Below are 17,435 nucleotides of genomic sequence, written 5' to 3'. Positions count from 1 at the left end.
ACCCCCCCCCGCACTTCCTGCCCCCTTACCATGCTGCTCAGAGCAGCAGGAGCCCGCAGCCCTGCTGCTGCGGCAGGAGCTTGCAGACCCACCGCCCAGAGAGCTGGCGGCGCGGCGAACTGAGGCTGTGGGGTAGGGGGGCCAGCATGGGAGGGGCCAGGTGCTAGTCCCCAGCAGGGAACTCAAGGGCCGGGCAGGACGGTCCCACAGGCCAGATGTGGCCCAGGGGCTTCCACTCTGGCCTAGCACATAAAGTACATTTTAAATGTTTCCTCCAATTTGTAATTAAACACAAAAGTAACAAAGCTTGACTAGATGAGTATAGCACTCAGGAAAACAAACCGGCAAATGTACCAGTCCTGGCAAAAATCCACTGGCCCATCTTTATACTGGCAACCCTGCTTCATGCTTAGCTCTGTGCTGATGCTCCTTTAAGTAGCTTCCCTCTGCTCATTGCCAGCAGCTCCTCGGTTCCTCCACTCACCAAGTGTCTAGTGGAAAGAGATGTCTGCTGCCTAGGAGGTCTGTGGCTGGTGCAGAGAAAGAGGATGCAGGCAGGCAGAGAGTTGCTGCCGGGTAAGCTGCCCCCCGTGACTGCAATGTGCCACAGCAGGGGCAGAGAGTGAGAGATTGGGCAAAGAGGCAAGCAGATGCCTTCACCCATGCTCCCATGACTTGCACGAGCCACGAGAACAGAAAAGATGGGCAGATAGGTGCATGGCTGCCCGGTCAGCAGGAAGGGGCAGTTTTACGGGGCCATGTGGTATGCTGCACACAGGAGACATTGGAAGAAAGTAAAGAACGAGGTATAAATAGAGAAGGTAGATCAGACCCATCTATTCGGCCTTTCCCATAATACAAGCACATCGGGGTATGTGACAAAACTGAAAAGTAACATTTAAAACCGATGAAAGGAAACACTTCCACATAGCGCATGTGTGACAGATCTGGCAATTTCCCGCCATATCCTTGGGAGACCTTACTGAGTTAAATTTAAGTATCTTTGGGGTCCATTGTAGTAAATGAATGGTGGATGTATTATTGTGCGTGGAACTGCCTAGATGCGAGACCTGGGGGTTCAAAGGACAGTACTGAACAGTGTGGACTTTTGGAACAAAAAGTGTTAAGTGGCTTTCCAGGGGAATACCTGTGGGGAGGTGAATGCAAATTCCTCACTTCTGGTTATGCAAAACCCCAGACTTTTGATGCCACACCCTGAGGAGAGGGCCTCTGTCGGCTGATCACCTGTTACATGAGGCCAAGATCAAAGGTCCAAGCTGTATAAAGGAAAGACTGAGCTTTTCCTGGTTGTTCTGGTTCTGAATCTGAGACAGTTATGAATTTGTAACCATGGGGAAAGCCGGTTGTGAGGGATGAAGGATTGACACCTACCAGAGCCCGACGTTGGAGCTGAGGGGTGACCTCTGGGATGCTTTTTAGCATGCATGTAGGTTCTTTTATTGTTTCTCATATTTTTTCTCTCATACCTTCGAAGAACAAACAAAGTGCAGATGCTGGCCTGCATAGGCAGTCTGGCTTGCTGGGAATATCATAGTGTAGGCAGGGAACTGTGCAGCCTGGAAAAACCCCAGTCAAGAGGGAGATAAATACGCGGGTCTCTGCCCAAGAAGGGTGATGGCTGAAAAGCCAGGAGCCTAGAGTGGGTGGCCTTGGTGGAGTATGGCAGGAGAATACACATGCACTTGCCCTAAACTATGACAGCATAATTAACCTCTGGAACTCTCTGCCACAAGGTGTCATTGAGACCAAGATCCCAGCATGATTCAGCAGAGGACTGGACATTTATATTATGACATCCAAAGTTATGATGGTAAGGATTGAAGGGATCTAAACCCTCCTGGTTCAGGGCAAAAGCCAACCTCTAATTACTGAGGGCCAGGATGAAGCCTTCCCGAGTGGCAGGTTACCTCAAGTCCTGCCTGCTGTGCTCTGAAGGGTCTGGTGCTGGCTAGTGTCTGAGACAGGACACCAGGTGATCTGCTGCTCTGATGAGTCTTCAGGACTGGATGTCTTTCTAAAAGGCATGCTCTAGCTCAAAACACAAGTTCTGGGCTTGATGCAGAAATTACTGGGAGAGGTTTTCTGGCCTGTGTTAAGCAGGTCTGGCCTTAAAATCTAAGGATCTGCAATCCCAAATGGCAATTCCTGCATTGCTAGGGTAACGCGCAACAGCCTTTGTGCCATGGAAATGGATTGTGCAGAATTCACCGCCCCTTCCCACTGTTGGGAGACAAGGGAAGAGGGAGAGACGGTACACCGCAATCATGACTTTCATACAGTAGAAGGCAGAATATAACCACTGATGCCATGGATGGCCAGACTTAACAGCACTGAGATGCACATTCACACGAAGCACGCGATGCTCCCGTACACCCAGGAAGGACAGCCAGTGCAGAGAGCTTTCCTCCCCAAGGGACACAGCCACGTACCAGAAAAGAAGTGCACTTTGAATCCCTTTTTGGATACTGCATTGTCCGATTTGAACTCCAGTCTCAGGTTGTTGCTATAGGATGTGATCACTTCCGGCTTCTCTAAGCCGCAGAATTTGCCATGGAGCTTGGAATCGGAAGCAAGCCCGCTGCGAACCTCCACGTAGTCATATTTACAGACCTGCCAAGGGACAGTCAGATTTCATAGCATGGGGGACTTGGACACACTGCATTGCAGATGTAGGATACCAAACAGCAAGAGTCCATTTCCTGAGTGACATGGCAAGTGACACCATACACAGACTTGCCCACCAGCAGTAACACTCCCCCCGACCTGAGTCACTTAATGTCATCAACTCCTTCACTTTCTGCCCCATCTTGTAGTATCAGAATGGTTTTAGTTACATTTCATGTATCTCTGTACAGCATTTATCTGGCCCCCGTTACCACCTGAGCACCTCACAATCTTCAACGTATTTTTCTCCTCACCACACCTCTGTGAAGTAGGGAAGTGCTATTATCCCGATTTTACATTTTCCTGTCAATCCCCAGTAACGCTCCTAGAGAAGCAGTCTCTAGGAAAGAGGAACTAACAGTTACAAATGGAAAATACCAAGGATACCTACTGCTATAGGAACAAGCTCATTTGTAACAGAAATAGCTCAGTACTTCTCCACTCCCTACAAATACATACCAAAGAAAACAGATTCTGTTCTTTAAAGAAAGTCTTGCTAACTACTGCCAGTTGCTCATTAAATCAAGGGCTGAGAAACAATGGGAAGCCCCCAAACCAAGACATAACAGCGGGTCTCCTCTCAGTCCCCCAGGATCTTATCAGGCTCTGGGCCAGTCAACAATCGCACCTACTAAATTAATGGAACAGCTACATACGTCATTGCCTTCCAGCTCAAAGACTTCAAACTGCAGAGAGATCCGGTACTGGGCTGGAGCGACCACCTGCCAGATGCAGTTTTTGTTAGTGGGATATTCCTTGGGCCACCCAGGGCTCGTGATGGTCCCATTGAGCTTGGTGATGAAGCCCCCACAGGCAGCTGGAGAGATGACAAACGAACACAAGGTTTACTTGCTTCTGTCCAGACAGAGAAAAGATTGTGCCATGTTGTTCGCTAGGAAACAAGTCAGCACTAACTTGGAGCAGTAGCAAGGCAAGGGCACATGTTTCCAATCCCAGCCTTCAGAATGGATTTTAAAATAGCCAGGACTGGGGGAGAAAATGGAAAATCGCTTTCGGGGGAGAAAATAGAAAATCGCTTTCGGGCCACATCCTCGGCTAGTAAAAAACCAGCAGAGCTCCACCGAAGCAGCAAGACCTTTGCCAATCTACTCCAGCTGAGGATCTGGCCCTTAGTACCACAGTAGCCTTTCAGGATTAGTCTCTACTGGACTTTGCACCTCAAGTTCAGTGACAACCAATTAACTTGGGGTAATTAACATGATTGTGCAGGTCAACCTGGAGATTCCTTAAACATTTGTTCTAGGCTACAAATAGTTGCTCTTTATCGTAGAGAGCTGCCTAGAACAAACATTCATAGCCTTCATCAAGCGTGTAGGGTGTGCCCGTGCTAGCTTCTGCATGTACTCCACAGAAGTGGCAATCAATTGACTAGAGGTAGAAAAAGTCTAGTAAAGACAAACCATTTGGTAGTTTATATTTTACAGGCCACGTCTACGCCAGGGAAAGGTTAACACACACCTTTTTCCTAGTGAGGATAAAGCCAGAGTGTCTTTTGGGACTTGCACTCTCTCATTAGTGGCCCATTTTCTTTAGAACTTCACTAGCTTTTGGCTTCGTCTTACCTGCAAAGGAGGTGTAATTTTACATCAAGACAGCTAACTCGGGTCAGTTCTCTAGATGTAAAACGTTAGTGGGGACAAGGCAAAAGTAGCTTTTACCTTCATGTAACTAGTCACGGTCAACCTTACACACACACACACACACACCTGCCACCACCTGGTGTTGACCCCAGCTAACTCTATCATGGCAAAAACTGCCTGTGTCTTGTCTCCACTAAGGTTTTACATAGAGCGAGCTAACACGAGACAGCTGTCTTGACGTAAAACAGACACCTTTTCTGCAGCATAGTTTCATATTTCCCTGTTAGTACTTCAGTGTTTTATGGCTTTATTAGAGTTCAAAGTCTAACAAGGCACTGAATGTGTTTCTTCTAGAGCCATCTGGAAAACAAAACATCTTATGAAATATTCTGATTTCCATCCAAATGTTCCAACCAGCTCTGCTTATTACCCTGAGGACTTCACTATTTTTAGTAGCTCATCGACAATCCCCACCCTACTGTTGGCGATTATCTTTCTCTGAAGGTCAGGGACTGATATGGCTGGCAGAATTCACATCCTCTACCACCTGCTCATTAACTTAGGCCTACTCTAGGCTGAGAAAGGAAGCCACACTGGCATCCGGCAGTCAGTTTAAACACTTGTCTCTAGGAAAGTCTGAACATGGACCCCCAACTCTGCTAAGGGATCGAGACCCTGATTTAAAGTCTGTTAATATAGGATAGAAATTTTGAGCAGGGTTCTCCTGTGGGTCGTGAAAGCAGGACTGTTTTATTCTTTCTAGATTCAGGTTCTGCCTATGTTCTCTTCTCTGCACTGTCGCTCAGTGCACAACATGTCTCACAGCAATGCCTGAAAAAGCAAAAGCAATTGCTTTTACATATGCCATTAGTGTTTCAGAGGCTACCAACCCTATTTCCTGTACGGTAGGTGAATTGAGAGGGTAGAATATTTCTAGAATATTTTTTAGAAGTGCCTGTCAAATTATGCACAGGGGCTATCTAAAATACAGAGTGACTTTTAAAAGCCCTCGGCACTTGCATACCTCTGCTGCCATTACAATCAATGGCAGGCCTGCCAGCTGCTTTAATGGGAGCAGAATTAAAGGAGACCCCAAGGGATTTTGAAGATCTCGCTCATTCTGTTCACCATTTCCAAAACGGTTCTCAAATAAGGGGAGGAAACAAGGGAGAGGAGCGGGGAGAGGAGACTCTCAATAAAGCTGAGCTGCACAGGCTGACACTTATTTAAAGAGATCAACCATTTATGTATAGAGCTGATTGAAAAATTTCCCTCAACTGTTTTTCAGCAGAAAATTGGGGTTTAGGTTGAATGACATTTTTCATCAGAAGTGTCGGCTTTCCACAGGAAATGTAAATTTTCAGGACAAAAATGGCCACCCAGAAACCAAAACCTTTTTGGTTTCAGCTTCAAACTGAAACACGTTGATTCTGAATTCTGTCACAGTGCCCCGCAGTTCTTTTCTGTGGCCTGGGCACCCCCAGCTGGACCGCATCTCCCACCAGGCACTGCTGCTAGGTGGTGGCCATGTTGCCCCATCTCCCCTCACCCACAGATGAACCTGTGGTGTATCACGGGAGATGCAGTCCAATCAGGGAGCCCAACCTATAGAGGAAAATGGGATAACGAAGCACCATGGCAGCAGAGAAATAAAAATATTTCAGTTTTCGGACAGAACATTTCAGATTTCAATTTGTCACTGAAAATTCGACCCTTTCCACGAAAATTCTGATGAAACCTAATTTTTTGGTTTTGTCAAAATTTTCCACAGGGGGCAGGGAACCATTTGCTAACCAGGTCCACTTAACTATTCTTAACTGTGGTGCCACTCCCCCCCCCCCCCCACACGCCCCCCCCTCTTCCAGGCTACGACCCCCCCCAGCCCTTTTTATCAGCCGTCAGCTCATAGCCAGGTTCACAGGCGCACTTGTAGCTGCCCAGTGTGTTCACGCAACGCTGCTCACACCCACCGTTGTCTGGCCGAGAACATTCATCCACCTCTGTGGGGAGGAAAAGGCAACAATTCAATTTGTAATGGCCCATCAAAGGCAATCAGCTGTACAATGAACCCATTGAGAGAAGTCAGGGGCTATGCTTATGAGTCAGCAGGACACGTAGGGACATGCCTGTGGACAGGGGACTCCGAGAGCTTTTCCATGCCCATGTGCTGTGAGCTTGTGTTTGGGACAAAGGATATACAAGCCACATGGCAAAGGATATAAAGGCAGCCGCATCTTCTCCATTTTGTCTTCAATCCTGCTTCCCACTTCTGCAGTAATTTCTCTACAAACTGAAGCTTTGAACAAAGGACTGACAGACCTATCCACACTTTGGTTGTGCTCCAGAGGGACTCTACAAGCCAGCAAACTCACCAATGCTGCTAAGAACCTGATATATGGACTCTGAAGTCTTATGTATGTATCTGATTGCTTCAGGGCCGCCCAGAGGATTCAGGGGGCCTGAGGAAAAGCGGGGGAGCTGCGGCGCTTGTACTCACCCGGCGGCGATCTGGGTCTTCGGCGGCATTTTGGCGGTGGGGGGCCCTTCAGTCGCTCCGCATCTTCGGCAGCACTGAAGGGCCCCCCACCGCCGAAATGCCGCTGAAGACCCGGATCACCGCCAGGCCAGGGCTCGCGGGGGCCCCTGTGGGGCCCGGGGCAAATTGCCCCACTTGCTCCCCCCACCCCCCACCCGGGCGGCCCTGGATTGCTTTGACCATTGAGCAACTCTCTTCTCTTTCTTTTCTTTTATAATAAAATCTTTAGTTTTAGATGCTAAAGGATTGGCTAGCAGCGTGGCATTTTGGGTAAGACCCAAACTAATATTGACCTGGCAATGTGGCTGGCCCTTTGGGGATCAGAAGAACATTTTGTATAGTGAGCGGAGTTTTAAATAACTCCTCCCCTTACTGGACCTGTTTGCTGATTCGGAGCCAGAGAACTGGAATGCAATAAAGGGGGCTGTGTGATTTCCTTTTTTTAGCTTCTTGATAACCAGTGTGGGGGATCAGGAGCACAGTTTGGGACTGGTTGGTGAATCTAACTACAGTGTTAACCACCAGTTTGGGAGAATCTGCTCTCCTTTTTGCAGCCTGCCATGACCTTGGCATTTTCAGTGTGGGCTACCCTAGGCACATTTTCAGTGTGGGCTACCCCAGTCACACACACACACCCTCCCCATGGGTCATTTCGTTAAGAGAACCTGGTAAAGGTTATTGCTATGTTGGTTTGGTGGGGACAGCCTTGCCAACATGATCTCTTTGGAAGCCTCACCACCGAGTCAGGAAAACACCAGAGGTGATAACCCCACATTGAGAAGAGACAGTTTCCCTGCTCCTGTTTACAGGCTCACTGCTGAGAAAACTCCTCCCATTCCGTAGGTCAGCTGTTCCCAAACTGTTGTCCATGAACGGACGGTGCTCTGTGGCTGGTCATAGGATGCTAGCTCCTGTCCTAGCTGTTAAACTGCAGTAAAAGACAGCTAAACAAGTCACCTTTTCTACTCCATCTCAGCGACAGCAGCGGTTGCTGCGGAGATGTATTGGAATTGGGAAGGGTAGGCACCATGAGACATTCTAGTAAAAGGTGGCCCACAATGAAAGTGTTTGAAAAACCCCTACTGATTAACACTGGGCCACAGTGTCTGCGTCAGCCTCTAGAAACCTGCTTCTTCACCGCCAGGCTAAGACAGAATGCCCATGTAGGCTAAGACACAATGCCAGACTTCCTGCTCCATGTTAAAATTGGAAGGGAAGTGGGGTTAATTCATTTGCATGAGACAAAACTTAGGTCATGGTCACTGGAGGTCCTGCAGCTATTTTCATAGACTCATAGAACCACAGGGTTAGAAGGAACCGCAAGGGTCATCTAGTCTAACCCCTGCCAAAATACAGGATTTGTTGTGTCTACAAGGTGGGGATGTGAGCTCCGGGGTCCTGGTCGTTATACTTCACTAAGAATTTACCCTGGTGGTTTTAATTGGAGAACTATTTATCTTCAGTTCCTGACCGAACCAGCTTTGCACTGTTTAGGAGCAGCAATGTCCCACTCCAGAGATGCCTGCATTTCAGTACAGGTGAGTGTATAATGCTTTGGGATGTTTCCAGGTAAAAGGTACTATATAAACCTAAAACAGCCACATCATTATTAATATTATATGCATTTCAGAGATTGTCTGCATAACTGAGGACTACTCTAGCTTCTCCATAAGAATAGCATGGAGTAGCAAAAACTAGAATAACCCCAATGGTCACATTTCTGGCTTGAAGACAAGGTAATCCCTCATTTTTGGGGCCTCATCCCCTAACTGTTGGACCTGAGGAGAAGGCTTAGCCCTTAAGGATTGATCCTGTATAGGTTCATGGCTGGTTTATTCTCAGCATTTAAAAGTTGGTGTCCCATGTTCTCATAAAGCACAGATTTCAACCCACACTTCTACTCAAGTTTTTTAAGCGGTCGTCTGCTTTGTATGTTTCATGTTTGTTCCAAACAATGCAAGACACACATTAAATTCCTGTATCAGAGGGGTAGCCGTGTTAGTCCGAATCTGTAAAAAGCAACAGAGGGTCCTGTGGCACCTTTGAGACTAACAGAAGTATTGGGAACCTCACTTCTTCAGATGCAAGACTTGCATCTGAAGAAGTGAGGTTCTTACCCACGAAAGCTTATGCTCCCAATACTTCTGTTAGTCTCAAAGGTGCCACAGGACCCTCTGTTGCTTATTAAATTCCTGGTCATTACAAAATTCATTAAGATAACGGGTGCACCCAGAGTTGACTAGCTGAGGACTACAATGGCAAGTTGCCAGGAAGCTATGGGCCCCATATGGTCTGCTTAAAATGGAGAGGGGAAAGCAGCCATTTCCTCTTTAATAAGGAGCTATGTAGTCTTCAGCTCCCAGCCTGTGCTGCTCTAGGCAGCTTGTGGTCTTCAGTTTAGACAGAGGCCTTATGTTGATTTTTGCCTGTGGGCCACATTACTGAACTCTATGGCCTGCACTTGGCCTCTGGGCCATCCTTGGAGAGGGGTCTCAAGTGTCTCTGATAGAGAGGTTTCATCTTAATGAAACCACCTTAGGGTCTGATGTGTAATCCATACCTTTAAAGAAATTTGCTGCAAACCCTGCTTTATTGATGGACCCATCAGATGCAAACTTCATCCACACTTTATTTGAGCTGGATTTGATATCTTCTGGCTTCTCATAGCCGCAAAAGTGTCCAATCAAAGGGCTGTCCTCAGTGGGGCCGTCTCGGATTTCCAGGTAGTCATAAGCACAACTGTCGTGCCTCTCAATCTGCAGAGGGAAAGGGAACACGCCAACAGAAGTCACCCAATTCACTCAGCCCCATCAGATTCCGTTTAGCTTTAAAGGATCAAAAAGCACAAATTGAGTCAATACAGTCAGGGCAAAGTTATCTGGCTTAGCTGAAGCAGGGCTCCTCTTTCCCCCCAGGCTTTTGAAACTGGGGAGGTGGGGAATTGTTAAGAGGGGAACGGGGGGGGGGGGTAGATTTGTGGTGGATCAGCTTAAAAATGAAATACACCCAAGTTCAACAATTGAAGTTACGTTAACGGTGCCTGGAGCATGGGGATAGGTGGTCCTAAGTAATATTCCTCTCAATCAAAAGTATAACAAATAAACAAGTGGAACAGAATTTGGACCTCAAGGTTACCATCAGTTTGCCAATCTGCAGAGCACGTTATTGGTTGTATGGTTTAAAATGTCAGCTTAATTGAATGTGTAATTTGTGATTACTGACGTAGCTAAAGATCGGTCTCAGCTCAGCTCCCAGGTGACATCACAAGAAAATCCCCATCATAACTGGCCCCTTGCTGTTCATCCAGGCAGGGCTGAGGTGTACGGGCAGGGCAGCATGGCAGAAGTTTGCCTAGTCATAGAATCATAGAATATCAGGGTTGGAAGGGACCTCAGGAGATCATCTAGTCCAACTCCCTGCTCAAAGAGGACCAATTCCCCAGCCAGATTTTTGCCCCAGATCCCTAAATGGCCCCCTCAAGGATTGAATTTACAACCCTAGGTTTAGTAGGCCAATGCTCAAACCACTGAGCTATCCCTCCCCCTGAAAAGGGTTGTTTTTATCCTCAGAATTACTGCCCTGCAGCCATGGATAGTGTCTCTAAGAATAACTTTTACACATCAGACTACAGTGGAATATTCATCTGCTATGCTAGGGAGCTAGGCCCCCTCTGTACAGGAAGGAGGTTGGCTAAGGCTGAAGAGTAACAAGCAACTGAGGAAGAACCAGTGAGGAGAGTATGAGGCAGAGATTGCAATCCAGGCCCCAGTGAGCGTTGAACCTGTGACCCCTAGATTCTGAGACCACCACTTTAGCCCCTGAGCTGTGGAGCCACAGCGTCCCTTATTTCAATGAAGAGGGCCTGAAGGACTGGCTCAGACCCTACTTTCCTGCCCCTCCATTTTCTCTTCAGTTCTTGGATCTTTACGTTTGTTTTTACACACTCCAGAGGTTCAATATCTGCTCTGATCATGGGTCCAAAGCACCCACCGTATCATGCTGCCTCCTCACAAGGGTATTGGGCCTGATGGGACCCACTGGATCTCCTGCTAGTAGCTTTGAAGCCTCTTGCCTGCATCACAGGGCTGCCATCGAATCCCTTGCAGCCCCTTGTGCAGGGCCACCCAGAGGATTCAGGGGGCCTGGGGCAAAGCAATTTTGGGGGCCCCTTCCACTTAAAAAAGTTGCAATACTATAGAATATTATATTCTTGTGGGGGCCCCTGCGGGGCCTGGGGCAAATTGCCCCATTTGCCTCCCCTCTGGGCAGCCCTGCCCTTGAGATGCAGCATCAGAGTGTTATATGGTCTTAGTTCTGTCGCCTTCACATGCCACTTTCCAATGAGACTCTGGTTCCTGACCATCTAAAAGAGTTGCCTTCCTCAGGCTCAGCAGCAAGGATGGGCAAATCCAGGGGACGATCTCCGAGCAGCGGAAGAACATCCCTGCACGCCAAACAGCATTGAAAACACCAACAGGCAAATAGCTCAAGAACTAGGGCTCCTTTGCTTTCCCAGCAGGATACCAAAGTCTCTGCACTGTGGCCAAACCCCATGAAAGCAAAGGAGGGAGATGAGCAACAACAAACTAGGCAGCTTGGGGAACGCCCTGGGGTTTCATAGCCAACCCATTGGAGTTGATGGCCCTCGTCTGGACAAAACAAGCAGAAACTGGAGAGAACAATCCTGTGCTGGCCTTTAAAAAAAGGAACCGATGGGAGCTAAAATGCATGTCAGGAAGACACGGCATGCCATCCCAGATCAGGGTCCGGCCCAGCCTATCTCCAGCCCTGCTACTTCAAAGAGTTAGCAAAAAAATCAATCAAATCAGAATGCACCCGGCCAGTAGCGCAATGCATACTGCAAACACTGGGTGAAAATCCTTCCTGACCTCTGCAGAGGCTGGCTGCTGTCCTGAAACATGACACTTTATTAGACATTCACAAATGCCACTGCTGTCCCTAAACTGATCTAGGCTCCAGTCCTGCTACATTGAAAACAAGGGAAGTTTTGCTCTTGACTTCAGTGGGAGCAGGATCGGGCCCCTAGACACAATATGATTTGCTAATCTCCAGGCACTGCCTAGTCACATGGGATGAAGAAGTATCTTCCTTTTGTTTATTCAAAATTTACCGACCATTAAATTAATTAAATAACCCTGGGATCTGATGTTACATGACAGGGTCGTACAGAGGGGCTCATCAGTTCTAAGACCCTCTTTAATATTCTTACATAGCTCAGTTATTGTAAATCCAGTCTAATTTCTCTTTTCAAGGCTAAATAATCCTAGTTGCTGCAAACTCATCAGATGTAATCCTCAACCTCACCTCTCAGCAAACTTCAAGTTGCTCTCTCTAATTTTACTTTTCTATGAAAACCTGGCAGGTGATGCAGGGAATGGTCTGTCCCGAGGTCTTTATGGCTACTATAAGATTTACGGGGGGGCGAAGGGGAGGTGGAGGAAGATATGGATGTGTTCATGGGTGGTGCGGTCTCAATAGATCTATGCAGGGTTGGCTAGGGAATCGATGTCCTGTGCATTCTGCAGTTTGATGCAGGAATCCTCTCTCAACATTCCCCGCATGCAGAGTGTCCTGATGGGTAGTGCAGGGGATTGGGTGCCAGGACTTCTGGGTTGTATCCTGGCTCTACCACTGCGTGAGCCTAAGTAATTTGCTTCACTGTTACCTTGAACTCCTCATTGTTTGTTTGCTGAATCCTTCAGTTCTCATCTTATACTTCGATGGCGAGGTCTTTGAGGCAGGACCTGTCTTCCTTATATGCACAGACAGAACCTAGCACTGGGACCTCTGAATGCTACCATGATACATATAACCACTAACACACTGTGGAAGCAGAGACAACGCTGTCAAGCAGTTTGCGGTCCTCAGATAAAAGCGTTATGGGTAGATTATCTGAAGCAGCAGCAAAGGAGGCATGCGCAATACACACTTTTCACTGATGATAGTGGAATCAGGATTGGGTGGAAATAATTTTCTAAAACAAACATTTAGAAGGGAAATTCCCCAGTTTCTACAGATTGTACGTTCTCTATCATACTTCCTTTTTACAGTCTCATTGGCTGCCATGTTAGTTTGGTTTAAGAGCACACACCTCAGACCTCTCACCTCAAATGCTTGGAATGTGAGTCCTACATGAAACCCCTCGGAAACCGTGATCCTCCAGACGCACTCTTTGGAAGGTCGGTAGTCATCTGGGTAATTGGGAGACTGAATCTGGCCAGCATCCTTGTGAATTTCTCCACCACAAATTGCTTCAGAAAAACAAACAGCACATGGATGGGATTACACATTGTGTCCTCACCGAATGCCTGCTCCCAGCACACCCTCTCTCCTTACAAAGCCATTTTAACTACACTCATTCTACATGGCCCCGCAAACAAACCATGAAAGGTATTAAAAGCCTAACACGATTCTGCTTAGTGCCTCTTGTCTTGCTGTGTCTGCCCCCAAGGATATCAGCTCTGTGGGGCAGGAATTGTTTGGGTAGTTGTGTCTGGTACACCACTTAATTTAATTATCAAATTAATAATAATAATCATACATGAAATGGACAATTAAAGCCCACAAAAAAAGCAAAGTGAAATCCTGCCACTAGATGGCACTGATTGCAAACATAATGCGAGTTCATGGGAAGATGTGCCTAAAGATACCGGCCAATCTAAAACAGCTTGATTGCATATGGTCTCATGGATATGCATCCCCAGATGCTCTGTAGACTTAGAATCCAGGCACAGTCATTTCTCTGTGCAGGCAAGAAGTTGGGCAACACAGAGGTGGGACTGCGCATTGCAAGTGTAGAATTGGGACTTGGAAAAAAGGCCACAGAGAAGGAAGTTGCAGTAGACAATGTTGGAGCTATTTTCTAAATAAAACTTTTCATATTGGTAAGAGGATCAAATCAAGGAAAGTCAATGCTCGACATAGGAATAGGTATCAGCAGTTTATGCTATCAGCACCAAGAGCTGCGCAGAGAATGTGTGTTTCTTTTTTAAACCCCCCTCAAAGCTTGGATTTATTTTTAAAAGTCAGCCTAAAAAAAATGAAGATACAATTTCAGAGCCCAGCATGACCTCTGCATGGGCTCTGTGGGTGGGTTTGTACAGCACCTTGCACAACAGGGGAGGGATAGCTCAATGGTTTGAGCTTTGACCTGTTAAACCCAGGGTTGTGAGTTCAATCCTTGAGAGGGCCACTTAGGGATCTGGGGCAAAATCAGTACTTGGTCCTGCTAGTGAAGGCAGGGAGCTGGATTCAATGACCTTTCAGGATCTCTTCCAGTTCTATGAGATAGGTATATCACCATATATTATTAATCCTGAAACTGAGCACTACCATTAGCAAACATTAAACAACAATATGCACATTAGATTTCCAGCACTGAACCCAAGCAGCTCTATGGAGCTGCTTCTCAGAAACCAGGGTGACAATGAATGGTGAAGCTACTGGGGAGACTTGCCTCCAGATGAGTCATAAAACCAAGACCCTGGCTACCTTGGAGATTCCATAGCATTTCTCTGTTAACCAACTCTAGTAGCTTGGCTACTCATTGCAACTTAGGTCTTCCTCTTAACAGCCCCACCCACTGCAGTCTCAGTTGGAGAACTATTAGTCAAGCCCACTCCTAAAAATCATCCTGTTGTAGTGGTGCTAGTGCAGAATGGCTGCTGCATTTCTACCCCACCCTCCCTCGTAGCAGCTGCATTTCAGCAGTGGGTTAGTGTTTCCTAAATCATGTGGAGCAGCCATAGCCACTCTATAGTTAAAGCTGAAGCTAGTTTATTATAAGCCCAGTTTTTGAAATGCTTCCCTCCCTTCCCAACGTCCCAACCCCTCATAAATTTTACACACATGGTCTCATCCCTGTGTAGATTTAGTCTGGGAAGTTTGGTAAAGTTAGCTAAAAGGGTTCTGAAGTTACGGTATCTTTAAAATGGCTGCACTCATTTTTTTTCAAACTTTTCCTAAAATGTGTTTGGCTGCACAATGACCATGCCTATAAACTCCTAATTTGCTTGGATTTACTCAGGAGCGAGGCCGCAAGTTCCTTTGACAGGTACACAAAACAATACTGAAATTATGAACAGACCTGTCTGACTCCAGGCTGTGTTGTACCAGTTGCTGGTCTGAGCCAGATGTTAAGGAGTGGTGATACATGATTGGAGAGGACTGCAGGGGGACAGGAGTCTTATAGGGCACCAAGGGAACTGAGGGAGAGGTGACTGAAAGGGAAAGGTTGGAGGTGGCAGGATGGCATGGAGCTGTGATCCCTGATGTCAGAATTTGGGAGACTCAGGAGCAGGAGGTGGGGATGGATAGAGGGGAGCAGCAGTCTGGTGGAGAAGGAGTGGGGTTGATGAATGGGGGCTCAGGGAATGGTCAGAGGCGTAAATGGGGGGCGGGTATGGGACAAGGCTCAGTATGTGTCCAGTTCTGGGCACCACATTTCAGGAAAGATGTGGACAAATTGGGCAAAGTCCAGAGAAGAGCAACAAAAATAGAATCATAGAATATCAGGGTTGGAAGGGACCTCAGGAGGTCATCTAATCCAATCTCCTGCTCAAAAAATGATGAAAGATCTAGAAAACATGACCTCTGAGGGAGGGTTGAAAAAAAATGGTTTTGATTAGTCTGAAGAAGAGAAGACTGAGGTGGGCTATGGTAACAGTTTTCAAGTACATAAAAGGTTGTTACAAGAAGGAGGGTGAAAAATAGTTCTGCTTAACCTCTGAGGATAGAAGCAGCAGCAATGGGCTTAAATTGCAGCAAGGGAGGTTTAGGTTGGACATTAGGAAAAATGTGTTAAGCACTAGAATAAATTGCCTAGGGAGGTTGTGGAATCTCTATCATTGGGAATTTTTAAGAGCAGGTTGGACAAACACCTGTCAGGAATGGTCTAGATAATACTTAGCCCTACCAAGAGTCCAGGGAACTGCAAAATAAAACGCGAGTGTCGTTAAACATACAAACTTGTGTTACCCTCCAGCACCACAAACTAACCCCAAGCAGATCAATCATGCCAATTCTATTCTGCAAAAATATTCTTCTGCTCCCCTATCATCACACTGTGTAGGAACTAACAGTCGTGACTTACGACTGCTCCCTGAGGCTGCATTCCTTATGGAATCTTTATCACCCATTTAAACAAGCGAACAACATACACCCAACATACTTCCACTGCAGAACAAAACAAAGGGGCAAACTTCAGGTCAGTCAATGCCAAGGAGTGAGCAATTATGACGTGGCTGCGGAGAACTGGCTGGATACCAGATTTGCTCAGGTCCGGATTTGCTAATATTTGTTTGAAAGTGCATTTATTTTTTGCCAAGAGCGTACAGTTTGCTGGGCACTAGCCAGACCCAGCTGAAGCACGCTTCCCACCTCACTTCTTTATCTAAGTTTGGTTTGTACCTTGTAGCCTGTCAAGTGCTTTGGAAAGGTGCCATGAAAATGTGTGTGTATTATGTCCTGCCTCTTTTCAAAACACCACCACCTAGGTCTTATCTAGCGCTTTTCAGCAGTAGCTCTCAAAGCACTTCCCACAGGAGGTCAGTATCATTAGCCCAATTTTACAGATCGGGAAACTGAGGCAGGCCAGTGGCTGAGCCCACCATGCACTTGGTCATGTGGAAGAGGATAGCCATCCAGCCCATGTGAAGGTACTTTTCATAGCACCGACTATTCAGGAAAGAACCTGAAACCAATATCTGATCTGTTCTAAATCCAGAGTAACTCCACTGGGCCAGCAGTAATTGAGATCAGCAGGGGGCTGTTTGTGATCACAGCAAACCGAGGGAACAGTATGTCCAACACTGTCAAACTTGAAAGCTCCACGATCTACGAAAGTGAAGGATTGCATGGATTTGATCCTGCACCAGAACAGTTTTGCCATTGACTTTGGCATGACCAATCCCTGCAAAGGAGCAGCATAAAAGTTAAGTGCTGAAATAGAAGTGCCTTCATTTTCAGAGCAGCTGAGAGACCTGGGTTTCCGTTGGACCAGTGGGTGCTCATTCCCTCTGAAAACCAGGCCGCTTTTCTGTAGGTGTCAGATTTCAGGCACTTTAGTTTTAAAGTGGCCTATAGCTTCAGTGAAGGTTTGGCCTGAATCAAGAATTGGGCCCAAAGTTCTTAGTCTTGCTCAGGGTTGTTTGAGGCCTTCCAATGCGGGGTTCTTTTTTTGGTGGATTTCATACTTTTCGACATTTAAAATCTATTCCATTCTTTCCAAAAGGTTCTTGCTAGTAATAACCTGCTGTAATTGCAAGCAAAATGGATCGAGCTGGACAACAGCATGAACCTGCTCTCTAGGTATTTTCAACAGAGAGAGAGACGAGACAAGTGGTGCTTCAGACAGGCAGTAACTGCCAGGGCCAAAAATCCAGCCAGAAAGCTAAGTGATACAAACGAAGATCCATTTGTGTCACCAGTTCTGAGAATTACTTATCTTTCCGATCTCGCTGTTTTTGGTCCCCGGTAATTAGTCTGGCAGACGGGGAAGCGACAACAAAAATTTAAGCAGCAAAATCAATTTTGAAAGAAAAACAATTATGAGGATAAAAAGCTCTCCAAATATTTAATAAAAAGAAAGGGAT

General features: G+C 46.7%; 1 protein-coding gene across 1 annotated transcript in view; it reads right to left on the bottom strand.

Annotated features, from left to right (window-relative positions):
- Positions 1-17,435, bottom strand: part of TLL2 (tolloid like 2) — an 82,641-nt gene that overhangs the window by 19,565 nt on the left and 45,641 nt on the right. The window contains exons 10-14 of the mRNA XM_034777175.1: positions 12,949-13,094; positions 9,383-9,578; positions 6,166-6,286; positions 3,342-3,507; positions 2,451-2,631 (exon numbers count right to left, since the gene is read on the bottom strand). Coding sequence (XP_034633066.1) covers positions 2,451-2,631; positions 3,342-3,507; positions 6,166-6,286; positions 9,383-9,578; positions 12,949-13,094 — 810 coding nt within the window. The remainder of the gene's footprint in view (positions 1-2,450; positions 2,632-3,341; positions 3,508-6,165; positions 6,287-9,382; positions 9,579-12,948; positions 13,095-17,435) is intronic.

The sequence above is a fragment of the Trachemys scripta genome, chromosome 7 (assembly GCF_013100865.1).
Source record: "Trachemys scripta elegans isolate TJP31775 chromosome 7, CAS_Tse_1.0, whole genome shotgun sequence".
Taxonomy (NCBI): Eukaryota; Metazoa; Chordata; order Testudines; family Emydidae; genus Trachemys; species Trachemys scripta.
The sequence above is the reverse complement of the archived record's forward strand: the minus strand, read 5'-3'. Positions and strand labels throughout refer to the sequence as shown.